This window comes from Aotus nancymaae, unplaced genomic scaffold (genome assembly GCF_030222135.1).
Source record: "Aotus nancymaae isolate 86718 unplaced genomic scaffold, 86718_ANA_hifiasm-v0.15.2.pri h1tg000029l, whole genome shotgun sequence".
In the NCBI taxonomy this organism is placed as follows: domain Eukaryota; kingdom Metazoa; phylum Chordata; class Mammalia; order Primates; family Aotidae; genus Aotus; species Aotus nancymaae.
In genome coordinates, this window is record NW_026988442.1 from 30,150,593 (window position 1) to 30,177,019 (window position 26,427).

Here is a 26,427-nt window from a genome sequence, read left to right on the forward strand (position 1 = left end):
AATTACTGATTTCTTGGGCTTTCCCTTGAATTTTGGGCCAAAGGCAACTGCCTCACTATCCCTGGCCCTGCTCAGAGTGGGGACCTGAGAATCTGTTTTGTTTTTGTTTTTGTTTTTTCCTGAGATGGAGTCCTGCTCTGTCACTAGGCTGGAGTGCAGTGGCGTGATCTCAGTTCACTACAACCTCTGCCTCCTGGGTTTATGTGAGTCTCTTTCCTCAGCTTCCCGAGTAGCTGGGACTACAGGCGTGCACCACCACATCCAGCTAATTTTTGTATTTTTAGTAGAGACAGGGTTTCACCATGTTAGCCAGGATGGTCTCGATTTCTTGACCTCATGATCCGCCCACCTTGGTGTCCCAAAGTGCTGGGATTAAAGGTGTGAGCTACCGCGCCCAGCTTGAGAATCTGTATGGTTAAATCAGCCTTTCCGACCCCAACTGTGAGTCCCAGAGAAGCACTGAGCTAATCAGAGATGGAGGATAAATCATATGATCTTCAAAATAAAACACTTTTAGAAAGGCCTGTTTTGCTGTTTCCCCCAGAGGAGTGATGGTCCCCTGTGTGTATGGAATTAGTTGTCTGTACCAGGGTCAAAAGGGAATCCCATTAGGGACTTCCCATAAGGAATTGTGTCCCCACACTGCTCAGAACAGCTCTTACTCCATCTGATTTATAGCTGGGCTTTCTGCATCAGATTCCATGGGAAAAATAGGTTCCACTGCTAAAAAGAGGTAGAAAAGTCATGATCTCAGCCTCGCAGCCCTGGAAGCAGCTTGTTAGGTGTCCAGAAGCCCCCCAGCTTCAGAATTAGGGCCAAGAGCCCTGAAGCCCCTCTCCAGGCATGAGGGTCAGGGTCGGGAGGACTTTGTCCCTCTCTCAGTGAAGTCTTGAGAGGTGCCTAAGTCTGTGCCTCTGTGTTGGCCACCAGGACAGGTCAGAACCTGCAAAAAGATGCCAGAAACCTTGACCAGGCAGGGACCCCGGCTTCCCTGCGCTACGCTAGCCTCTGTTTTCTCTTTCCTCCCAGTGCTGTTCCATTCAGGGATCCCTCCCCCACCCCACATGGCTTTACTTCCCCGCTCCCCTGAATTTTAAAGGGCTCCATTTTATACTTCTTTTGGTGCCATATTGCTGTGTGTTCAGCATTTCCAGTGGCCTCCTGCCTCTCATAGCCCCTTTCGAGGGGAATAAAAGGTCATTCCGTAAATCTCAAGCATTATTAAAGATGACGGCAGTGCACGACTGCCTGACACCCACCGGGCTGGGGAAGGTAGCGCTAATTAGTCGGAAAACTTACTTTGCAGGCGTGAGTCATTGGAAGCAGGTGTCGGGGAGACTTTAATGAGGCCCTCGTGAGTCAGTTGATATTTCCACTCTGCATCACCACGTGTATATTGTACTGAGATCGAAGTGGCCTCACCACCAGAGATGCAGAGCAGAGGAGAAACAGAGAGCGGGAGAGAGGAAAGAGACAGAAATACAGAGAGGGAGAGAGAGAAGGAAGAGGAGTGAGGGGGCGGGGGGGAGAGAGAGGTGCTTGGAGGACCCAGTATCCAATGTTAAAAATAAATGCCTCGTGCTTTCTGGCCCTCTTTCCTATTACCCTTCATTATTTTTAAAATTAATTTATTTTACTCTGCCACTGAGGCTGGAATTTAGTGGCTATTCTCAGGTGCAATCATGGCTCACTGCAGCCTCCAACTCCTGGGTTCAAGGGATTCTCCTGCTTCAGCCTCCCAAGTAGCTGGGATTACACCACACCTGGCTAACAGTCTTTCAATAAATTGAGCATCTGCTAGGTACGGGCCCTATGCTAGGTGCTGGGAGTCAGTGGTGAGCCACATTGCTGAGTCCTGTAGCTAAGAAGAGGAATAAATGATTCCATTTCAGAGGTTGATGAGTGGATACAGAAGACCAAGCCTGGTAAGGGGAGAGCAATGGGGTGGTGCTGATGTGGGTTCTTTGAGAAGTGGTCAGGGAAGGCGTCTCTGGGAAGGAGCCCACCATGCAGGATTCCGCAGGAAGGGCATCCCTGGCAGAGGGGTGGGCATGTGTGAAGGTGCTGGGATGGGGATGATGTGGCTGTGTCTTTGAGGGTTAGGATAAGCTTGTGACCGTGACCTGAGTGGGAACCCCCTTCCCCACACCTGGCACTGAGGGGCTCTATGCCCTGTTAGCTGAGGAGGAATCTGCTGGGCTCTCTCTCTACCGTGGGTCACATATGCAATATGAAGCTGAAGACGTGTTGCAGGTCGGTGGGTGCTCTGCAGGTTGGGTGTGTGCCCTGAAGGTTGGTGGGTGCTCTGCAGGTCGGTGAGTGCCCTGCAGGTTGGTGGATGCTCTGCAGGTTGGGTGGGTGCCCTGCAGGTTGAGTGTGTGCCCTGCAGGTCGGTGGATGCTCTGCAGGTTGGGTGTGTGCCCTGCAGGTCGGTGGATGCTCTGCAGGTTGGGTGTGTGCCCTGAAGGTTGGTGGGTGCCCTGCAGGTCGGTGGGTGCCCTGCAGGTTGGGTGGGTGCCCTGCAGGTCGGTATGTGCTCTGCAGGTCGGTGGATGCCCTGCAGGTCGGTGGATGCCCTGCAGGTCGGTAGGTGCTCTGCAGGTTGGGTGGGTGCCCTGCAGGTCAGTGGATGCTCTGCAGGTTGGGTGGGTGCCCTGCAGGTCGGTATGTGCTCTGCAGGTCGGTGGATGTCCTGCAGGTTGGGTGGGTGCCCTGCAGGTCGGTATGTGCTCTGCAGGTCGGTGGATGCCCTGCAGGTTGGGTGGGTGCCCTGCAGGTCGGTAGATGCTCTGCAGGTTGGGTGGGTGCCCTGCAGGTCGGTATGTGCTCTGCAGGTCGGTGGATGCCCTGCAGGTTGGGTGGATGCTCTGCAGGTCAGTGGATGCCCTGCAGGTTGGGTGGGTGCCCTGCAGGTCGGTATGTGCTCTGCAGGTCGGTGGATGCCCTGCAGGTCGGTGGGTGCCCTGCAGGTTGGTGGGTGCTCTGCAGGTCGGTGGGTGCCCTGCAGGTCGGTGGATGCTCTGCAGGTTGGGTGGGTGCCCTGCAGGTCTTTGGGGGCACAGGGAGGCCTCTGGGGGCTGCAGATTGTGCTTCTCAGGCTGCCCAGGGAACCGTAGCCCCCTTTCAAAAACATCCGTCCCCGCTTTAGGTTTAGATTTATATACAGGTATATGATGTAAAGCATATTTTTCACAGATTAAATAAACGTGGAGTAGAATAAAAACACACTATTTTTTAAAGATAAAATGAAGTTTGGGAGGCTGAGGATGGCAGATCATGAGGTCAGTCGATCGAGACCATCCTGACCAACATGGTGAAACCCTGTCTCTACTAAAAATACAAAACAATTAGCTGGGTGTGGTGGCGTGTGCCTGTAATCCCAGCTACTCAGGAGGCTGAGGCAGGAGAATTGCTTGAACCCAGGAGGTGGAGGTTGTGGTGAGCCGAGATTGCACCACTGCACTCCAGCCTGGCAACAGAACAAGACTTTGCCTCAAAAAAAAAAAAAAAAAAAAAAGAAGTGAGTTCACCAACATATAGTCAGCAACGCTGACAGGCTTCCTAATGACTTCTCAACTGTCAGGGACGCCTTTGGGGGAAAGTTCGAGAAGCCAACCCTAAGGGGTAAAGAGGTGAATAGAGGATGGGAGAGAAGGAAAAAAGGAGGAAAGAGAAAAGGGAGAAAGAAAGGCCTGGAGGTGGTGGGGAGTCAAAGAGAAACGAGAGAGTATTCACTGGTCATTTTCCTAAAAGTGTCTGTTCTCTCTCTTTTTCTCCAACCCCAGTAGCGCCTCACCAGGCCTGAACAACCCAAGAACACAGGGCCCTTTACTTCCAGTCCAACATGGCTGGCTGTGCTGGAAAACACAGCTCCCTCCTTCAAGAGCCCATGGGAGGCATGCTCTCTTTCTCATCAGTTTCCTTTCCCTGGACATGATCCACATTAGAGACAGACATGTTGCTGCTGCCGTTTGTATTTTTTTTCTCCAGGCAGACCCATAAAGCAAGTTTTTGCTGGGCATGTTATTTGCATGGTGAAAAGAACAAGCCATCTCCTTATTGAGGGAAACAGACATAGGGGCTGGGGTGGGCGGGGCTGGGCTGGTGACCCAGCTTCCCTTCACAGCTGGAGGCGGAGGGGCAGGCCCCTCTGCTGATGTGCGGGTGTCCTTCCCGGAGTGTGAGATTGAGAGCGTCCTTCCCCGGGTGCGTGGGAGTCAGTGCTGCGCCAGGACTGCACTGGGAAGCGGCCTGTCCCTCTCCAGGCATCTGCAGTGGATGGCAATGGCTTCGGGCCACAGAAGGCAGGCAGGGCAGGTGTCCTCCGCGCTCAGTTGTTGTCTCTGGTGTCCGAGGAGGCACTTCCAAACAAGATGTCACTGTCCTGGGACATGCTGAGTTGCGACTTGGTTTTGATGAGGAACTGCGCCCTCCGGAACATCACCCTCTCCTGCTCCTGCTTGAGCTCTAGGTAGGAGCGGGAGAAGGTGTGGAAGATGGAGGTGACCGGGAAGGCCATGAGCAGAATGCCGCTCAGGATGCTGCTCAGGGCCACCACCTGGCCCGGGGTGCTCCTGGGGACCATGTCGCCATAGCCCACCGTCGTCATGGTGATGACGGCCCACCAGTAGCAGGCAGGGATGCTGGTGAACTCGGGACTGTCGGCCATCTCATTCTCGATGACGTAGAGCAGGGGCGCGAAGAGGGCAATGGCCACGCAGAGGAAGAGCAGTAGGAGCCCGAACTCGCGGGTGCAGCGGCGGGCCGTGAGCCCCAGCGTCTGCAGCCCCAGGGAGTGGCGCGCCAGGCGCATCACGTACAGGATGCGCAGCGCCCGCAGCACGCGCAGCACTAGCCCCACCTTGTCCAGGTAGCTGTTGCCGGCGCTGGGCTTGCGGCGGCCCGCGGCGGCGCCGTCCACCAGCAGCGTGATGTAGTAGGGCAGGATGGCCACCAGGTCGATCAGCGTCAGTGGGCTCCGCAGGAAGGTGAACTTGCTGGGCGCCTGAATGAACCGCAGGAGGAACTCCAGCGAGAACCAGCCCACGCACACCGACTCCACGATGAAGACGTTGTGGCACATCTGGGAACAGTGGCCCTGGGAGAGAGGGGAAGGGATGCCAGAGGAGGGGGCGGTCATTGGTCCCACCAGGGAAGGACCGCAGAAGCTCTGCCCTGTGCCTGTTCTGGGCTTCCCAGGTGGAAGGAAGGTGACCCCTCCAGGTTGAGTGGCCCTGAGTCCTCTCTCTAGTTGTGCCCACTGTGAGGTCTGGGGCACGAGGCACTGTCTCCACACTGGCCACTCCTCATCTCTCTCCAGCCCCCACCTCAGCTCTGAACTCCAGACCCCCGTCGGCTGTCTCCCTGACCTCCCACCTGGGTATCTGAGAGGCATCTCAAATTCGCCATGGCCAACACTGGACTCCTGGTTTCCCCTGCCCTCTGGTGGCTTTCCCTCCAGAGCTTTCAGCAGTCCCACCTTTCCAGTTGCTCAGGACGAGAGACCTGGCATCATCCTTAGCACCTACATCTAATTCCCGGGAAGTCTCTTTGTTTAAAACAGTGTGAGAATCAAACCCACTGCCCACTGCTCCCACCTGGTCGGGCCACCATCCTTTCTCACCTGGATGGTTGCAGTCACTTCCCCCTGGGCTTCCTCATCCCTGCAGTCCATTTTCCACACATAGCCAGAAGGGTCCTGTTCCTCCTGTGCTTAGCACCCTTTGTGGCTCCCGATGGACTCTGAGGAATAGTCCCCACCCTGGGGTGCACCTGGACCATCCATTTGTCCATCTATCCACAGGCCCCAGACCACCTCCCTGGCCCTCGCTCACCTGCTCCAGCCTCGTGGCTTCCTCTGCACCCCTCTAACACCACGCTCACCCCTAGCCCCCCTAAATACCCACATTGCTCCCATCCCCCTTCTCCAGCTCTGCTTGTCATCGCCTTCTCAAGGAGAGATTTTGTGACTCCCCTGTTTAAAATCCCCCAATTTTCCTGCACCCCAATTCCCCTTATCCTGCTTTTTGTTCATAGCACTTATTACTGCTCAATATGCCTTACACGTTACTTACCATTTTTTTTTTTTTTTTGCCTGCACCATCCCCACTCCCTCAGCTGTGCCAGCAGGTCACAGCCTCACCAGGAAGGACAGTTGGTATATACTGTTTACAGCTCAGACTCCAGGCCATGGAAGAACAGGCCATGGGTTTAGATAGAGTACAAACCCAAAAGCCACCAGGGGCCAGGCAGGCCAGGAAACTGGAATAGAGGGCCAGGTAGGACTGCCTCCCCCAGCCTCCCCAACCCCCCTAGCTCGTCCTGCCCCCCTGCCCCCGGAGAGCTCAGCCATCTTGTTCGGTGCCCCCATCACTGCCCTGGGCAAATTTGGGCTAAGGCTGCCTCATTGAAGCTTTCAAAAGAGGCTGAAAATGTGCAGTTTTACGTGAACTCTCCTGGTGATAAATGTCGGTGATAATCGTTGGTTAAGTAGATAAAATGTTGATTTAAGTGCTGGCTGTAATTCAATGCAAAGAAATGCTGTATGGGCCACTAAAACACATCCCTGTGCTGGGTTTGGCATGCGGGCTGCCAGCTTGTCTCTCTGGTCTGGAATATAACTGGGTGGTAAATAGCCCTTAGTGGATTTGCACCTCATCCTTGAAGGGGCCTTTGGCAGCGAGGAGAGGCCAGCGTGACTCCAGCCTGGCACACCCCGGAGGCTCTGGGCACAGCTGAGTTCTACCAAGTCCCACTCCAACAACTGTCTCTAGGAATATGTTAGGAGCTGGAGGTATGCGCTAATACCTGTGGGGGCTTTAAGGTCTTAGACCTCTGGCATGGGAAGCCCCTTCCTCTGAGAAGCCTTCCTGGAGTGCGCCCCACCAAGCAGCTCCAGCAATGCCAGCGTGCCTCCCATACAAAGCTTCCTTGGCTTGTGTCTCGTGCTTATGGTGGGGGGGGCGGGAGCGTGTCACTACTCCATCCCAACCCCAATAGACTGGAAGCTCCTTGAGGTTGGAAGAGTTGTCCTGGTCACGCTGTCTCCCCGGTAGTGCCTGTATACAGTAGGCACTCAAATGTGTGCACAAGGAGCAAGTGAAACAGTGAATCCCACTGGCCCCCAAAATGAACAGCATTTTCACTGAATCCTAAATAAGGCAAAGTATTATTACTTTTTAAAAAAGCAAGTATCAGAAGTTGAACCAAACAGTGGCTTTATTGGTATTTTCCTGATAAAATCACCATCAAAGATGTTAGAGCTGAGAAGAAATTTATACTAAGTGCAGCAATTTCCAGACAGGTCTCAAGTGGTGAGCATTTTCCTTTCCTTTCTTTTTATTTTTGACCCTAATCCTTGAGTTAGGACTTTCTGCACATTCACTATGAACCACTTCTAATCCTTTCATGTGGACTCAGTCATCCCAATCACTTCTTTTTTTTGAGACGGAGTTTTGCTCTTGTTGCCTGGGCTGGAGTGCAATGGCATAATCTTGGCTCATCACAACCTCCACTTCCTGGGTTCAAGCGATTCTCCTGCCTCAGCCTTCTGAGTAGCTGGGATTACAGGCATGTACCACCATGCCCATCTAATTTTCTATTTTTAGTAGAGATGGGATTTCTCTATGTTGGTCAGGCTGGTCTTGAACTCCTGACCTCAAGTGATCTGCCCGCCTTGGACTCCCAAAGTGCTGGGATTACAGGCGTGAGCCACTGCGCCCAGTCCCAACCACTTCTAATCACTTCATGTGAACTCACTGAATCCTCTCAACACTGTGAGGTGGGCCTGTTCATAACCCCCCTGGACAGGTGAGAAATCAGAGGCTCAAAGAGGGTAAGTACTTGCCCACAGCTATTACACAGCCAGAGTGGAGAAACAGGATTAGAACTCAGGCCATCTGGCTCTGGCCCTGACCTCTTCATCACTACCCCTCATGCTTACTGAAAGTTAATTTTACCAGCTGGATGTGATGGCATGCACCTATAGTCCCAGCTATTAAGGAGGCTGAGGCAGGAGGGATGCTTAAGTCCAAGAGTTCGAGTCCAACCTGGGCAACATAGCAACGCCCCATCTCTAAATTAAATTTTTTTTTTTGAGACAGGGTCTCACTCTGTTGTCCAGACTAGAGTACAGTGGTGTGATTGTGGTTCTGCAACCTCCACCTCCCAGGTTGAAGCGATTCTCATGTCTCAGCCTCCCAAGTTGCTAGGATTATACGTGAGCACCAACATGCCCAGCTAATTTTTGTATTTTTAGTAGAACTGGGGTTTTGCCATGTTGGCCAGGCTGGTCTCAAACTCCTGACCTGAAGTGATCCATCCGCCTCAGCCTCCTTAAGTGCTGGGATTACAGGCGTGAGTCACCACACCTGGCCTAAAATTTTTTTTTAATTTAAAAAAAATTTAAAAAGTTAACTTTACTAGTTGAATGCTATTTTCTTCATTCCCATTTAAGAAATTCATTTTATAAGCCAGGCATGGGAGCTCACCCCTGCAGTCCTAGCACTTTGGGAGGCAGAGGTGGGAGGGTTGCTTGAAGCCAGGAGTTTGAGGCCAGCCTGGGCAGCAAAGCAAGACCCCATCTCTTAAAAATAAATAAATAAATTCAAAGTTTACAAAAAATACCAGCAAGCCTCCGTGGATTATTACTGCAAAGGTATTGCTACTTCCTCCACATACACAAGTGGAAAAATCCTGCCATTGTGAGTATTTCTAATGTTAAATTCGAGAGTGCATGTAAAGCACTTAGCACATGCAGGGTATACAGTCACTGCTCAGTAATACTGGCTGGCATGATATTTACGTTCAGTTCACACCGCCATACCTATTTCTCTGCTGCCTGTACAATTTGTACCTGTCTGAGACCTTTCAGTCTTTCTTGAAGCTTCCAGAGTCCCCATGTATAGGGAAGGAGTTACCAACTCTAAGGCCCGTGGTCTCATACACAAGGAGACTGAACTGGGCCCCTGTGGACTCGGCTCTCACCAGGAGCTGCCATGCAGGACTGCAGGCTGCTGTGTATGTGGCGGGTGCGGGGGGCACAACCTTACAATTTTTTAAATTAAATTAAATTAATTAATTTATTTTTTGCGACAGAGTCTCACTCTGTCACCCAGGCTGGAAGTGCAATAGCATCTTGGCTCACTGCAGCCTCCACCTCCTGGGTTCAAGTGATTCTCCTGCCTCAGCCACCCGAGTAGCTGGGACTACAGGTGTGTGCCACCACTCCCAGCTAATTTTTTTTTTTTTTAAGGAGAGATGAGGTGTCACTATGTTGGCCAGGCTGGTCTCAAACTTCTGACCTTGTGATCCGCCTGCCTTGGCCTCCCAAAGTACTGGGAGTACAGAAATGAGCCATCGTGCCCAGCCTTTAAATTTTATTTTTTTAGAGATACGGTCTCACTCTGTTGCCCAGGCTGGGGTCCAGTGGCAGGATCACGGCTCACTGCAGCCTCACCTCCAAGTTTCAAGCAATCCTCCTGCCTCAGCCTCCCAAGTAGCTGGGACTACAGGTGCAAGTCACCACACCTGGATAATTAATTTTTTTTTTTTTTTTTTTTTTTTTTTTTTTTGTAGAGACAGGGTCTTACTACATTGCCCAGGCTGATTTTGAACTCCTGGGCTCAAGCTATCCTTCTGCCTCTGGCTCCCAAAGTGTTGGGATTATAGGTATGAACACCTGACCTGATCTTATGATTTTTTTTTTTTTTTTTTTGAGACGGAGTTTCGCTCTTGATACCCAGGCTGGAGCGCAATGGCGCGATCTCGGCTCACCGCAATCTCCGCCTCCTGGGTTCAGGCAATTCTCCTGCCTCAGCCTCCTGAGTAGCTGGGATTACAGGCACGCGCCACCGTGCCCAGCTAATTTTTTGTATTAGTAGAGACGGGGTTTCACCATGTTGACCAGGATGGTCTCGATCTCTTGACCTCGTGATCCACCCGCCTCGGCCTCCCTGATCTTATGATTTTTAAAAGAAGCTGAGATTTTGAATTTTTATATGAAAACTCTACTTTTAATATTGGCAGCCAAGTCAAACTTTTGAGAAACCCTGTGTGGGCCGATTACATAGTCCTTCCTGTGGGGCTACATGAGGTCCCCAAGCTGCCACATGGGCGCCATATTTCCATGCTTACAAACATGGACTGGACTTAGACCTGGGGTTAGGCGGTGTCCTCAAGTACAGATTGGTGTGAAAACACTTCCCTATAGGGTCGCTGGAGCATTCCCTGGGGAGCTGAGACAGGTGGCATGTGCAGCCCAGCTCCCGGCTCCCGAGAACTCCCAGATGAGTGGGAGTCCCTAGACCGTAGCACATACCCTATGTCAGGCCCTGGAGTAAATACACTTTCCATTCATTCTCTTATGGACCAAAATAAATGCTCACCATTTGCAGACACACATGTACCCATCAACAAAAATTATCTTCAGGACCCAGAACAGGTGTCTGGGCTACTTGGATGCAAGGGATTAGGAAGGCTGAGAAAGGGTGGAGTGGTCGAGATCAATTTGATGATATATGTCATATGTTTTGCTCGGGGCCAGGCACGTCAAAAATCACATCATCCATTTTTTCACTCATTTGTTCATTTAACAAAGGAACAAAAGTAGTGGTTGAGTGCCTGTTTGTGCTGGACACTGTTCTAGACACTGGTGAGGGGAGGGGCAGCGGCGGGGGCAGTGGAGGCCAGGACAGGCACAGGCATGGACCCCCACGATGCTCACCTATTAACAAAAAGGCCGACCATGCACACAAACATTCCTGATGTCAGGAGAGACCAGGGATGCTATTCAGCCAGTGTGCAATCAGGGTAGGCTTCCTGGAGGAGGTGACAATGCTCAGCGTCCCTTCCCTCAGGGTGGCGCATCTCCCTGCGGGGCAGTGGGCTCTTACCTGCTCCTCCTCCTCCCTCAGGCTGGGCAGGGTGCTGACGGAGAGGTTGACGGCGGTGACCGTCACGAAGAGCACCGACAGGCAGGCGAACACCTTGCCCGGCAGCCCCGAGTGCGGCCTCTCCACCATGTCGCGCAGTCGCCGCATGCAGCACCCCAGGCGGCCCTCGCCCTCGGCTGGGCCCTCGCTGTCGCGGCCCTCGCTGGCCAGCGCGTCGTCCTCCTCCTCCCGCTCCACCATCTCCGCGAACTCCTCGATCTTCTGCAGGTAGCGGCGCTTGCAGCAGCCGTCCAGCTGGTCCTCCGCGATGCCCCAGTACAGCAGCTCCTCCTGGAAGGACAGCGCGCACATCTCACGCAGCAGCCGCAGCTTGCCCGCGCGCAGGAAGGTCAGGATGGTGCCGAAGGCCCCCGGGTTGCGGTCGAAGAAGAACTCGTTGCAGGTGACGTCGTAGTCATCGCACACGTTGAGGATGTCGTCGAAGTTGGTGCAGGCCTTGAGCTGGCCCAGGCGCGTCAGCGGGAACTCGTCCAGCGTGGTCCAGGGCAGCGAGTACTTGATGCCGCCCACGTTGATGATGATCCGACGGCGGCGGTCCTCGGGCTGGCAGCCCTGGCGGGGCTCGTCCTGCGGCCGCAGCCGCTGCGCCCGGCGGTAGAACGCGCCCTTGATGGCCTGGCGCTGCGGGAGGAAGGCAGGGTGGAAGGAGGCGTCCGAGGTGCAGCTCAGCGCGCTGTAGTCGTAGTCAGAATTGTCTCCTGGTAAGAGGGTCATTTTGGGCCTTCACATCCCTCTTGGGCCTGTGCGGAGAAGGGAGGAAAGACCCTCAGCGACCACCCCTACCTTCACCTTGCTGAGAATGTGGATGTCGCAGATGTTCACTGTTAGGGATGGAATCTTTGTCCCCCAAATCCATAGGTTGCAGCCCCTAGCCCTCGATGGGATGATATTAGGGGTGGGGGCTTTGAGATGTGATTTGGTTCAGAGGCCGTTATGAGAGCAAAGTCCCCACGATGAGATTCGCATTCTTATAAGAAGAAGAGAGGTGGGGCGCCGTGGCTCAAGCCTGCAATTCCAGCACCTTGGGAGGCTGAGGCAGGTGGATCATTTGAGGTCAGGAGTTTGAGACCAGCCTGACCAACATGGTGAAACCCTGTCTCTACTAAAAATACAAAAATTAGCCAGGCATGGTGGTGTGCACCTGTAATCCTAATCCTAGCTACTAGGGAGGTTGAGGCAGGAGAATCGCTTGAACCTGGGAGGTGAAGGTTGCCGTGAGCCGAGATCGCACCACTGTACTCCAGGCTGGGTGACAGGGCGAGACTCCATTTCAAACCAACTAACCAGCCAGAAGAGGCAGAGACACCAGGGCTTTCTCCGCCATGTGAGCATTCAGAGAGGCATCTAAGTGAGAAACCTGGAGGTGAGTGCTGCTGGCACCCTGCTCTCGGACTCACAGCTGACAGAACTGGGAGAAATAAGTGCTGCTGAAGTCACCAGTCTGTGGTATTAATATTTGGTTACACATTCGCCTAATAGTGAAATAGCAACAATGCTGTCCAGCGTCTCCCAGCCGTCACAACTCTCCCTCATCTATCTGTGCACTGGGGATGCAGCCATGGCAGAATGTGAAGGGGTCTCTGATCTCAGGCAGCTGACATCCTAGTGGATTTTCAGGTGACACATGTACTGTTATTTACTTAACATTTCATTTTAAATTGACTTTTTTTTTTTTTTTGGTATTTATTTGGCTTGGAAAAACAATTTAGTGTAGACCTACAGTTCTCATAGGGCTGATTTTGTCTCCCCAAAGACTTGTGCCAATGCCTGGAGGCATTTTTGCTGCTCACGACTGGGGATGCTACTGGCATATAGCAGGTAGAGGCCAGGGAATGCTGTTGCATGTCCTACAATGCACAGGACAGTCCCCACAACACAGACTTATCTGGTCGCAAATTTCCTTAATGCTGAGGGGGAGAAGCCTGGTTAGTGGTTATAAATGTAACTTCAGAGCCACACAGCCTGGGTGGTGACTCAACCTTGATGTAATCCCAGCACTTTGGGAGGCCGATGAGGGCAGATCACAAAGTCAGGAGTTTGAGACCAGTCTAGCCAACATGGCGAAACCCCATCTCTACTAAAAATACAAAAATTAGCCAGGTGTGGTGGCGGGCGTCTGTAATCCCAGCTGCTCAGGAGGCTAAGGTGGGAAAATAGCTTGAACCTGGGAGGCCGAGGTTGCAGTGAGCTGAGATCCTGCCATTGCATTCCAGCCTGGATGACAGAGGGAGACTCCATCTCAAAAAAAAAAAAAAAAAAAAAATTTCCTTGTCTATAAAATGGGTGACCTATTTGGTAGGATTACTGGGAGGCCTAAGTGAATTATGTACATAGGAGCATTTAATGCAGTGCCTGGCACATAGTAGATACTCAGTAATTATTGTCTATTATTATTATTATTTTTGAGATAAGAGTCTTGCTCTGTTGCCTAGGTTTGAGTACAGTGGCACCATCTTGGCTTACTGCAACCTCCTCACCTCAGGTTCAAGCAATTCTTGTGCCTCAGCCTCTCGAGTAGCTGGGACTACAGGTGTGCCACCACACCTGGCTAATTTCTGTATTTTTAGTAGACATGGTTTTGCCATGTTGGCCAGGCTGGTCTTGAACTCCTGACGTCAGATGATCTGCCCACCTTGGCCTCCCAAAGTGCTGGAATTACAGGTGTGAGCCACTGCGCCTGGCCTATTATTATCTTGAATGGACAACTTATATGTTTCCACTAATGGAAAACAGGTCTGACTTGCTGTAAGTCAGAAGCAATGGACAAAGAAATGCACAACTATCAGAGCAATGCCATGTCTGTTCATGCGTTGGCAAACACCACCGTGAGGATACGGGGTGAACTGGATAGGCACGTTCACCCAGGACGCCTTCCTTGGCCCCTCCAGCTAAATCCAGCACCCCTCCCCTTACAACTGGTGCATGTGTCTTCGCAGCACTTACCACCAGCTCTAGAACTGTCTGTGTGCAAGCCTGGCTCCTTCCTTAGGCAGCCTGCTCCCTGGGGGAAGAAATGTGCTTTAGTCACCTCTGAATCTCCGTGCCCAGCACTGTAAGGGCACAAAGAAGTGCTAGCTAAATGAGTCCATTTCTTGCTGAGGAGACCAGCATAATGAGGCTACTTCTGGGAAACTGAGGTGAAAATATCAACTTGCATGGACTCCTTCCTTCCCAACTCTCAAAGCGAAGGGTTTGTGCCACTGGAACAAGATTGCTTATTCATTACCAGCTCATGGGCTGAATTTGGTGCACAAATATTTTGCTTGGCTTGGAGAAGTTTTTGAAAGTTGTGAAATTTCATGTAAAAATCCATATTCTTGGCTTCTCTTAAAAAATCAGGATATCTGGCAATACTTGGCCCAAACACCAACTGAGAAATGGCTACTCCTTTAGGCGGCACCTGCTCCAATCCACCACAGTCCCCATCCCTCCCCATTGTCTTCCTAATGCCCACTCTATTCCACTCATACGTGTTTCCTTCCTGGCCTTATAGGCATTTGAGTTTGAGACCCCTAGATTATAGCTACAGAGCTCTCTGGAATTAAGCTGATGCATAGAAAAGTTAGTAGGAGTCGAATACCCTGCTTTTAAAAATCACCAGCCTTCTCCCCAGACGAATCCCTGATAGAAGCAAGTGGTAAAGTTTGTCAATTGCAAATGGAAACCCATTTCCAATACTTAAACGTTGGTCGGTGCTATGGCCGTGTTCAGGAAAACACCTGCTCACAACACACACATACACAAACACGTGTGTGAATGAGGAAGTGTTTTAATAGGTGCTGGAAAGGGAGGGAGGGTGTTTCATGCATAAAACGGGCTCCTTCCTAAGAGGAACTGCTTTACAAAAGCACATCACCCTTCTGCTGCTCACTGATCTTTGCAGAAGGCTACAATCGCATAGATCAGGTTTTGGAAAACTAGGGTACACCTGTGTTTGAAAGAAAAATGCTTTGATTTTAGACAGTTAGAGTGTTTTTAACTTCACCTAAAATTGGAACCCATGTCCTCAGGCACAGCCTGCCAGGATCCCTCGGAGGCGTGGGAATAATCCCTTTCAGGCACTTTCCTTGGTGATCTCTCTTTTCAGCTCTGCTGTTTCATCTTTGCTACCACAGACAAGAGAAAAAGTGACACTGTTTGGCAAGAATGGTGATGGAGGTAAAGGGAAAATGCCTCGCATGAGTCCCAGAGGGGTCTTGTAAATCCCCACAGCTGTAATCACCTCTTCTTTTTAAGAATTTCGTCTTTCAACCCTCCCGGCATTCCCTCCAGCAGAAAACTCCCCCAATTAGTGATTTCTTTCCTTCACACCCTGCCCCCATGTGAGTTTCCTGTGTGGAAAGTGATCCTGTCTCAGCAGTGTGGGGAGTATGGAGAGGCTGATGCCACTCAGAGGGTAATCAACACAGTAAGGACCTTGTTCTCAAAGCCAGTGTCTCCTGGGGAGATGCTAAGGCAGGAACTTGCTAAAGGAAGAACAGGCATATTCTCCTTTGGTCTTGCAGATCCCGAGCTGATGTGTGGTGGACGGCTTAGCACCCTAGACCCTACATTAAAGTTCATAAATCAAACAGGCCCCAAAGCCTGGGCTTCTGAAAAATAATGCTGCATTTCACCCAGTCTGATACCTTCACAAGAAATTTTTTTGTTTCTCCGTGGTGTTAGTTCTGTTAGTTCTACAGCATGGTGGGTTTTAGCGATCTTGCCTCTGAGGGTCTATGGATACGAAGCTGTTTGAGGCAGAGGCTGCGATGGGGGAGATAGTTCATTCATTCATTTTTTTGTTCATTCGTTCAATAGTTACTGAACACTCACCTCGTGCCATGCTCTGTGTTAGATCTGGAGACACGGCAGAGAAAAAGACAGACCCAGCCCCTGTCCTCACAGAGGTGACCTTCTAGTGGGGGAGACGCTTTCCAAATGAGCATACAAGTCATTTCAGGCTGCAGTGACTGCAGTGTTGTTGACAGAGCAGGTGAGAGATGGAGAATGACTACTGTGGGATGTGAGGCAACATTAGCTGGAGGGGTGAGGAGGGCTTCTTGGAGGAGGGGACATGGGGCTGAGCCACATGGGTGGGTCCAGCTCTGTGAGGACCTGGCAGAGGGAATGGCAAGAGTTTGCTCCCTGACTTGAGGGTGGGCTTGGATGATCGAAGACCAAGGAGAAGGCCAAGCACAGAGTGAGGGGAAGCTGGGAGTAGAGGAGCAGGGCAGGGGCCAGGTGCAGCAGGGCCCAGGGGCTGACAATAAGGAGCTGGGGCTTATTCTGCAGGGGACAAGGAGTCCATGAGCGCCTGCCAGGTCAGTGGACAGTGCGTGCGCTGGGGAGCCCAGGCTGGAGGCTACTTAAGTCATTCTGGAGCTGACAATGGTTTGCACCAGTGGAGTTTTGGAGAACACGAGGGATCTGGGATGAACTTTGGAGGAAGAGCCCTCAGGACTGGCTGAGGAATGGGGCCTGGGGGAGGGGGAAAGAGAAGAATCATGATTCCAGAGGTGCCATTTACCAAGGCGACGGATAGGTGGCGCTATGGTGAGCTGAGTCAGAGGAAGCCGTTCCTGGCTGTGGGACGATGGACAGAAGAGGATGCCGGTGAGATCCAGGAGAGAGGGCAGAGATGGGTGTCTCCCAAGGATGGTGCCAGACCATCAATGCTGAGCTGATGGGTGTGTGTTTGCGGCGGGTGAGGGCGTCACCTGGTAGCTTTGACCTGGCTAGGCTGGCAAGGGCAGGAGGGCCAGGGTAGCAGAGCTATGTTGAAGCCAGAGTCAGGGGCCTCACCTGTACCCAGCATCCACATTCCCATTGAAGCTGCATCACATCAGGCCAGAGTGCTCAGTGCAGGGCATATGGTAGGCAGAAAATTGTCCCCACATTCCCCTAGATGCCCATGGCCTAGTCCTAATCCCTGGAAACCGTGAATATGTTAGACTGCATGGCAAGGAGGAATGAAGGTTACAGATGGAATTAAGGTTGCTAATCAGCTGACCTGAGATGAGAAATTATCTTGGATGATCTGGGCGGGTCCAGTGTAATCAACAGGGTCCTTATTTGTGGAGGAATGAAGCAGGAGATGGAGTGGCAGAAGGGCGTGGCATGAGAATGACTCCACTGGCCACTGCTGGCTTTGAAGATGGAGGAAGGGGCCGTGAGTCAAGGAATGCAGGTGGCCTCCAGAGGCTGGAGAAGGCAAGGAAACGAGTTCCCTGGAGCCTCAGAAAGGAGCACAGCCTTGCCAGCCACCCGATTTTAGCCCAGCCAGACCCATTTCCAACCTCTGACCTCCAGAAGATAACACAATTTGGTTGTCTTAAGCCACTAAGCTTGTGGTAATTTGTGACAGCTGCAAAAGGAAATGGGATGCTGAGGCCGGGCGTGGTGGCTCATGCCTGTAATCCCAGCACTTTGGGAGGCCGAGGTGGGCAGATCACTTGAGGAGTTTGAGACCAGCCTGGCCAACATGGTGAAACCCCGTCTCTACTAAAAATACAAAAATTAGCTGGGTGTGGTGTCACACGCCTGTAATCCTGCTACTTGGGAGGCTGAGACAGGAGACTTGCTTGAACCTGGGAGGTGGAGGTTGCTGTGAGAGGAGATCCTGCCACTGGCATTCCAGAGTACTCTGGAGACTTTTTTTTTTTTTTTTCTGACACTCTGTCTCGAAAAAGGGATGTTAAGAGAAAGAAAGCTGGTTCTGGTTCTGCTCCAGCTTGGGGGACAACCTGCCAATCACCCCAAGCTGGGGAGGCAGAAGGGCGCACAGGCTTTGAAATTAGGAGACCTGAGTTCAAGGCCAGTTGCTCTGTGACTTTAGTCAAGTCATGCCCTATCCCTGAGACTCAGTTTCTTTATCTGTATGATGAGGCTACAAACAGCTCCTGCCTCCTTGAGTTATGGTGAGGACAAAAGCAGATGGCACAGGTGATGTGCTTGGCCCCACACCTGACACTCTGTGAACCCTCAATAGTCACCTCGGAATTCTCATGAGCTACAAGAAGGGTCTGCTGCCCTGCTCCCTGCTTGCCAAGAGTGTCTTCTTTTCTGACCTGACCCTCTGGGATTTGGATCCAGCATCACCTGACCCCCAGAGCCCACTGCTGGAGGGTGTGCGGGCTGGCCTAGCACTCTGGGAAAGCCACTGGGTGGTAATGAGGGAAATGAAGATGCTGCTGTCCTGTGACCCAGAAATCCCACTTCTGGGTAGATTTCCCAGACCAGGGACCACAAAGCATTGTGGCAGACACTGTCAGTAATACATTATTTGCACTCTAATCCTTCTCTCACGGTTTGCTTCTGGGGAACAAGGTGGAAGAGAGTAACAAGGTATAAGAATGTGTGTTCTGTGTTGTTTCTGGTACCAGGAGGCCCCCTAGCATCCATCCGCAGGGGAGCGGAGAGGCAAGTCTTGGTAGGGGCAGAGTCTGGAATCCTGCAGGTTGCCAGGAATCAGAAGCAATGGACTGGGTGGTTTAGCAACACATTTAGGTCTTAAAAACAGGGTGCCGAGTGGAAAAAGAAACAGAAGTTTCTAGCACTGTGCTATTTATGTAAATGAACACACACACATTACATATTTTACAAGGTCTCAAGCACATGGGAGGATCTCTATCAACCACATGGAGGGTGCCTGGAAGGGCAAAGGAAGGGGAAGAAGCACAGGGATTGGAATGAAGGAGGAAAAATGAGTAAGATGAGACGGGCTGGCACAGGCCAATGAGGAGGCGTGCTGGGAAGTGGCATGGTTTGTACAACTCCGGCTTTTAACCCAGGTTTAAAAAGAAAAATGAAGAGCACAAGAACAACAGAACCTTCTGAATTGCCCAGGTGCTTGGTGGAGATGCACATTCCTGGGACCCTCCCTTCCCAGTCGGAATGCCTGAAGGGGAGGCCCAGGAATGAGCATTTTTCACAGGCTCTCCTGGAGATTCTGTGTGAGGGAGGGGACTGGGAATGCTTGCAGCTCTCCCAGGCGCTGGAGGCACAGGAGCTGCTCTGGGCTTTGGCCGGGACTCCCCTGCTCAATGCGTCAATCTCCTTGAGGCTCTGGAAGGCTCTGAGTCCTGCGTCTGAGTCCATTTCCTGGAGAAATGGAATCCCTTCTGGTTTGTGAGAAAAATCTTCTGCATTGGGGTTGGCTTGATCAAATTTCCATTCATGAGCTTAGAGATCCACTGTAATTTTCTATCCTTCCTTTGAGGAAAAAGGTGATGCTTATAAGTACGGCTGAGGGCTGAGAACATACTTGCAAAGAGAAATGATCATTGAGAGCATAAGGCGTTCTGAGTGGCAGTTCTCATGTGACCACCCTGAGGTCAGCACATGATTGAGGGTGCAGGTGCAGGGCCTGCAGGGTGGGATTTGGGAGGGTGGAATGGGATGCAGTGAAGGTCCAAGCCAGGCATGGCTAGTTGTCCCTGTGGCCTGAGCTAGCTATCACACCCAGTGAGCTGCTGGCCTCTCTGAGCCTGCCTCCTCCCCTAGGAGATGGGGACAAGATTGCCGACCTCCCAGGGCTATTATGGGGATCTGGTGAATGGAGGTTTTCTGCAGGGATAAGCAGTGTCACCGGGCCTCCTGTCCCCATGGCTACATTCCATCAGGGGCATAAAATGGTTCCACAAACGGTCCTGGGCTGACCCCAGCTGCTTTCGGACCTCACTGGACTCTGTTCTTTCTGTCTCACGTTCTCAGTCCCTCTTCTGAGTGGCAGTGGGGAATGCAGAGAGAGTGCTAAGTGCACAAGGTGTTATAAATAGCAGCAACCACAGTCTCCCTCCACCGCAGACTCACAAAGTGCCAGGTGCTGTGCTAGGAGCCTTAACTGCATGAGTCTTCATCCTTCCCTAAAAAGGCAGGCATTATCACTGATACCCCCATTTTATAAATGAAGAAACTGAGGCTCTGAGAAGTGAAAACTTATGTCTGGCAATAAGTGATGAAGCCAGAATTAAACTAGGTCTGTGGGACTCCAGGCCAAACCTCTTTGACCCCTCCCTTTTACTGCCTCCTTGAACCATTGATTCTTTTCGGGGAGCTGGGGTGGTGTCTCTGCCCCTTGCATGAGTCAGGAACTGGGTTTCTAGTCTCTGTTTTATGTGGACAAGATTTTGGAATGTTTTTGAGGATGGGGAGAAGTAGGCAATTGTCCATGGCTGGGGAAACGTATTTATCACTATTTTACATTTGTAAGAGAGCAGAGTTAAAAACAAATCCACAAAATCCCCAGTTTTGCCAAACTCAGGGTTGCCATTTTGGCCTCTGGGAAGGAGACGGTTGACGATGGAGGCAGAGGGTGGAGTCTTCCCCAGAAGCCCTGCTGACACCGTGATTTTGGTCCAGTGAGTCTCATTTGGACTTCTGATTTCCAAACACTATGAGATAATAAATTCAGGCTGGGCATAGTGGCTTACGCCTGGAATCCTAACCCTTTGGGAGGCCAAGGTGAGAGAACTACTTGAGTTTCAGAGTTCAAGACCAGCCTGGGCAACACAGTGAGACCCTGTTTCTATAATTAAAAAAGAAAAATAAGCTGAGCGTGGTGGTGTGTACCTTTAGTCCCAGTGACTCATGAGGCTGAGGTGGTTGGATCACTTGAGCCCAGAAGGTCAAGGCTGTGGTGGGCCGTGATAGTGACACTGTACTCCAGCTGGGTGACAGAGCAAGACCCTGTCTCAAATAAAAAAAAACACACAAAAAACAAGATGATAAATTTGTATTGCTTTAAGTCACTAAATGTGTGCAAGTGCCTGGGCGTGGTGGCTCACGCCTGTAATCCCAGCACTTTGGGAGGCTGAGGCAGGTGGATCATGAGGTCAGGAGTTCGAGACCAGACTGGCCAACATAGTGAAACCCCGTCTCTACTAAAAATACAAAAATTAGCTGGGCCTGGTGGCGCACGCCTGTAGTCCCAGCTACTTGGGAGGCTGAGACAGGAGAACGGCTGGAATTAGGAGGTGGAGGTTGCAGTGAGCCAAGATTGTGCCACTGCACTCCAGCCTAGGCAACAGAGCAAGACTCCATCTCAAAAAAAAAAAAAAAAGAAATGTATGCAAGTATGTGAAAGAAGGAAATTAACACAGCCTCCAAGGCAACTTTCCAGAAGGAAAGCATTTCTCTCCAGCACTCCGCAGGCTTTGGTTTCTTTCTTTCTACCATGCCTCTCCACGTGTGCCATTCCCTCACTCCCAGTGGGTGTCTCGGGGACCCATCCATCTCTCTCCATGGCACTCTTTCCCAGGTCCTATGGCGTTTCACTGCCAGCATGGCTTCATCTGTCAGGATTAGGGCTCCTGGTCGGCCAACTCAGAGGCAGGTCAGGCTGCATTAATCCCCAATTAAAACGTTAATCAAAATGGATCCAACCATTAGCTTGGCCTGGGTCCTGGCATGTTAGATTTCCAAGAGATGCTGTGCCCTGGTGGAGAATCTGTCTTTCTTAGCCACCTGCCGTCGCCACAGTCCAACCATCCTGGACCTTGGCCCAGCCTCCTGAAAGCTGGGGCCAAAGTTCCTGGGGAGAGTATGCGCTGGGAGCTGGGCTTTTCCCTCCATCCCTCACTTGCCCCCAATGAGAAAAAGTGCCAGTGTCCCTCCCCCTATAGAAAAGACAGGCTGCCTCCGGAGCCTCCCTGCTGTGCTGCAGGCAAGCAGAATAACACCAAATGCACGTTTGTGTTTGCCTTCTTCTATGGGGAGGTGTTTGGGGATGGGCCAGAAGATCCTTTTCTCTTTGCCTCCTTGTAGCTCAAAATTTGGGAACATAAGCTTAAGCAGAGAAGCAGGCTTGGGGGAGCAGTGGGGAACTCAGTATGGCAGGAAGGGAGACTTGGGCTTCCAGGAGTCCCCTGGAGGGAGAGCAAGATGGGACCTGCCTGGGGGGTGTTGGGGTGAGACAGAAAACTCAACCTCAGGGCAAGGGACAATCTCAGGCACAATTCAGATCCTATTCCTAGCAAAGTCACTTCATTTCTGATTTTGTTAATCAAATACAGTCTGCTGGATGATAAAAATGGCCCACAGTGATGGAGTGCTTGCAGCTAGGTTCTTCTTTGCCTCTCCCTTTTTATCAATTCTACTTAGAGGGGCTTTGTGAAGGGCTCCTTTGCCGGGCTTAACGCATCACCCAAGAGTAGATTCCCACACCCCTAGACCTCTGGCAACAGGCAAGGTTGACTCTTCATCCACAGTGGAAAGCAGGGTGGAGAAAGACAGCAGAGCCAAGATACCCTACTGAGGCTCCAGGAAGTGAGTTCCTTGGAGCGGGTTTGAGTCACTTAGCCCTGTATCCAGCACACATCTCTTTGTTCTTCTGTTTCCTGAGGCATCTCCCTCACCTCCTGCCAGAGCCCCACTGGGCATCTGGGGCAGAGAATTCAGAGTTGGCGCCCAGATCTGCCCCAAGCCTCTAGGACAAGCTTTGGGAAAGTCTTAGGGGATGGGGAGAAGCAGGTAAGGTCTGCCTCCCTTGTCACATCTCCCTCCCAGAGGCCAAAAAGGCAACCCAGAGTTTGGCAAAACTGGGTTGATTTTTTTACTCCCAAGGCTTGAGAACCCAGGCTGTAGGCTGTGGGTCTGGGTTCTCAGGAGAAGAACCTAGGTTGCCTTGTTTCCAGTACGCCTGCAGTTCTCTGCAGGTTACGAGTGTGTCCCTCGACAGACATCTTTCCACTGGAATGGGCTGGCTCTGGGAACCACTGAGGAGGGTGATCCCCAGGGCCCAGCGCTTGCCTGTTTTTCAAACACACCTTCCCTCCTTCCCCTCCCAGCAGGTGACTGTGCAGAGCTCCAAAAGCCGGAGGAGGCACAGGTAGAGCTCTGGTCTGGCAGAGCCAGAAAAAATCCCCCAAAGAAGGACAGCGTGCCCTAGCCACCATGCCTACTGCATGGCCCCAATGAGCAGTGCCAAACTTTTCTTGGAGATGTGCTGCCAGTGAGGCTCTCCATAGGGACTCTGCCATCAGGGGTGTGGGGGTATCAAATCCACCCTATTGAATAAACCTCTGCTCAGATTCATAGGGCAGGAGCTTCCCCCACCCCACAATGAATCAGACCAGTTCCTGCTCCCTCCTTTCACTGCCCCCCCCCCACTTATCTCAGGGTGTCAGTGAAGTGGGGGAGGAGCGTCTGTCTCCCTCCTCTATGTGTCTGTCATTCACCTGGGTAACTTTGGTGCCTGGCACCCTTTAAGTGCTTAATAACAGCAAGTGCTTAAGAAAATGCCTGCTGAGTAGACGAACTCACAAACCCCAGTGGTAGGAACCCACATTCCTCAGTAATGTCGGATCAGTGTTTCTCTCAACTCCCCGCCACCCTACCCCATCGCCCGCCCCTAAGGAGCTTTGAAAAGATCTTTTCTTCCTATTCTAGAACCAATTCGGCTTCCACGCCTCCCACCTTGAGAATGAATGCATCAGATGAACCAAGACTTCTGCCTGTACACACAGGCTGTTACAGTCCACCGCCCCAGCAGACTGCGACCTCCCAAGGGGGGCCTGGGTCTTACTCCTTACTTCTCTCTAAGCTGCATGAAGCTTCCCCCAATTCTATCCTGCCCCCACCCCATCCCTCTTCACTTCTCCCCAGCATAGCTCTTCCATAAATGTTTGTAAACTGGATGAATGAATGTTGAGCACTTGGTATGATGAGCTGCTTGGTATGATGAGCTGCTCCTAGTAGGTGTTCAACTAATCTTTGTCCAATCTATGAATGAATGAATGAACTTCGCCCTTTTCCTTCCATATCTCCGGGCTGAGCCTCTCTCCCATATGGAAGCCCTGAGGCTGAGACCACCACCTTCCTAGCAGCTACTGGGGTGCCTAGTGAACTGTCTCAGTATCTCTAGCGCCTTGTACACAGTAGGCGCTCAATAAACGCATGCTGTATCCATGGTTAATGACTGACTCAATTAGGCCCACGGTGGAGGTGGAGGGGGGCTCCATACCATGCCTAAGGATCCAGTGAATGAGCAAGTGACAGACACTCCCCACCCCAATCCTTAACTCTCCCTCCTCCCGGGATCCGGCGAGAAACCTCGGCCTAGAGCTGGGATGCGCCCCCGCCGGAGTCACTGCGGCTGCGAATGTCCCGGACTTTGCATCCCGGGGGAACCCTTGGGAAGAAGCAAAGCTGTGCCCGCACCTTGGTCGTAGCTAGAGCGCTCCACGCCGCCACCAGCGGCTGCTCCCGGGTCCTCGGTCGCCCTGGCCTCCCTGCAGGCGGGTTTCGAGGACCCCGCAGGGAGTTGGGGGCCACGGCCACGTGCAGCCACCCCCGAGCCCGAGTTTGTAGGCGCGGGGTCCGGTCCGCGCTTCGGTAGCGCCCGGCAAGGCTGCAGCGCGCAAAGTTCCCACCTCAAGTTCCCGTCGCTGCGTCCCCGCCTCGGAGTTGCCCCGGCCGCGGCTTCCGTCCCCTCGGCTGCCCACGGGTCCGGGTCGAGGACGCGAGAGGGGCCTGGTGACCGCCCGGGGCGCCCGCTCTGCCTCCCGGAGCCGCCGCCAAACTTCGGTCCCGGGGCCCTGCTCAGCTCCCGCCCTCAGAGCCGCGGCCGCCCCGTCTCTGCCTCCCGGTCCCCGCCGGGCTCCGAGTGTGTCGGGAGCGCGGCGAGGCAGCCGCTGAGGGAGGGAGCGGGGCAGGAGGCGGGACGGAGGGAGGGGACGGAGGGAGGAGACTGAGCGCGGGGCGGGGAGAAGGGGCGGGCGGGCAGCTGAGAGTGCTGCGCCGGGCCTCGCCCCACTTCGGGACAGTGGCAGCGGCGCCGACGCCGTCACGGGGCCCCGCACCTTGGATGGGGGGGGGGGGGCCCTGGCGCGCCTGCCGGGTGGCGCTCCTCGCGGCACGATCCTGAGCCCGCGTCCGGGACGCTCGCGCTACGCCCTCCCTCCCATCGCCTTCTTCCTTGTCTGCTCTCCCAGAAGCGCCCACCCTGCGGCCCCTTCGCCTGCACCCGCCGGCCTCTAAGGTCCCGGCGCTCCGCTGCCCTGGAGCTTCAAGCACCAGGTGGCGTGGGAGCCTCCCGGGATCACGCGCCCTGTCAGTTTTCCCCGCGGTCCAAGTTCGCCAGCGGTCCCGAGCCCTGGCCCCTAGGACCACTGCCCCAGGATCTACCTGTGTCAGGGATTTAAAACCCCACTCTCCGCTGCGCCGGGACCGAGCTCCACGCGCTTCCACATCCCAGGGACCACATGCGCCCTGTCTCTTGCTTTTCCTTGGAAGTCCAAGTGCACCGCTGCCTCTGGGCCCCTCGCCCTCCCGCCCCGGCCAAATACTGCATCCTTAGGGCCCTCCACACGCTGCTGTCCTGCAGCCGCACGCTGCAAACAAGCTTTCACATCCTGGGTGTCACATGTCGCGCGCCTTATCTCCATCTCCTAGAACAATGTTGTCCTTGGGCCCTTCCTGCCACTGCCGCCCAGGGGCTGCCAGCCCCTTGCTGTGCCAACTTCCTAGGACCAGTACTACCGTCCCAGGTGCTGGTCCCTCCAGTCCCGCGGGGCCAAGGCCCAGAGCCCTCTCAGGCCAGCAGACCCGCATTTCCTCGTCCACTCCCCTGGCCGGGGCAGGGCATTTGGACCAGGTCCTGGGGTCCTGGGGTCTTGTGCCAGAGTGGGTAGGATGCTGCACAGTTGCTGGAGGTTGCTATGGAGGAATCTGTCGGAGAGGAGAGGGTGCCGTTAGCAGGGATGGCCTCTTACGGCCTTGCACTCCCTTCCTCTTTTCCTTTCTCCCTCTACTTTTCCCATCATCAGAGAACTAAGAAAGGACATGAAGAAATCTGCTGCCGACCAGCCTTCTGCTTAAGAGTGGGGCATGGGTTGGGGAGTTATGGGTGCTCATTAAGTGGGTTAGGGTTAACCCTAAGAAATGAGCCCAGGGCACAGTAGCCTGTGCGGCAGTCCCAGCCACTTAGGAGGCTGAGGTGGAAGGAGCATAGGAGTTCCATGTTGTAGTGCGCTATGATGGCACCACTGCATGCCAGCCTGGGTGACTGAGAGAGATCTGGCCCCTAAAACAACAAGAACAATAAAAACACTGGCTTACTGGTGAGGTGCATGCCTGGACAGACGGGATCTGCCCAGGGATCTGTTTCCAAGAGCTCACCTTCTGCTGGAGGCTTGGCAGAACCCGCAAACTGCTGAAATACATGAATGCAGAAAGAAGGCAGAGACGCCACTTTAGATAGAATAATGGCGGAGAGCGCCTGTGGAAGTGATGGTTATATGGAGCCCTGAGCCAGAAGGAGACCATCTCGCAAGATGGGAAGAGAGCTTTCTAGGTGGACAGAACATCAAAGGCACTGGTTTCAAGTAGGAGAAAGGGAGGCATGTCTGAGAAACAGCAAGGAGACCGCCCAACAGTGTAGGGGAGGGACCCAGGTGGGGTGGGGTGGGCTTTTGGGGTCAGAGGGTCCCTGGATTACATATTGAGAAACACTGCTTTTTTTTTTTTTTTTTTTTTTGAGGCGGAGTTTCGCTCG

At 52.9% G+C, this 26,427-nt stretch overlaps 1 protein-coding gene and 1 pseudogene across 3 annotated transcripts; both read right to left on the reverse strand.

Moving 5' to 3' along the window:
• Window positions 1-3,387: 3,387 nt before the first annotated feature.
• Window positions 3,388-24,540, reverse strand: KCNG1 (potassium voltage-gated channel modifier subfamily G member 1). 3 transcript variants are annotated; one of them, XM_012467457.2, is made up of 4 exons: window positions 14,938-16,515; window positions 13,896-13,953; window positions 10,893-11,692; window positions 3,388-5,098 (listed from the first exon to the last, which is right to left on the reverse strand). In XM_012467457.2, the coding sequence occupies exons 3-4, from the start codon at window positions 11,664-11,666 to the stop codon at window positions 4,331-4,333; spliced, it is 1,542 nt and encodes a 513-aa protein (XP_012322880.1). In that variant the 5' UTR covers window positions 11,667-11,692; window positions 13,896-13,953; window positions 14,938-16,515; the 3' UTR covers window positions 3,388-4,330. The 3 variants fall into 3 exon arrangements, with proteins under 3 accessions (XP_012322880.1, XP_012322881.1, XP_064238595.1); XM_012467458.2 differs by lacking the exons at window positions 13,896-13,953; window positions 14,938-16,515 and adding an exon at window positions 24,305-24,540; XM_064382525.1 differs by having other exon boundaries at window positions 13,896-16,515.
• Window positions 24,541-25,292: 752 nt separating this feature from the next.
• Window positions 25,293-26,427, reverse strand: part of LOC105727382 (small ribosomal subunit protein uS2-like) — a 108,894-nt pseudogene continuing 107,759 nt past the window's right edge.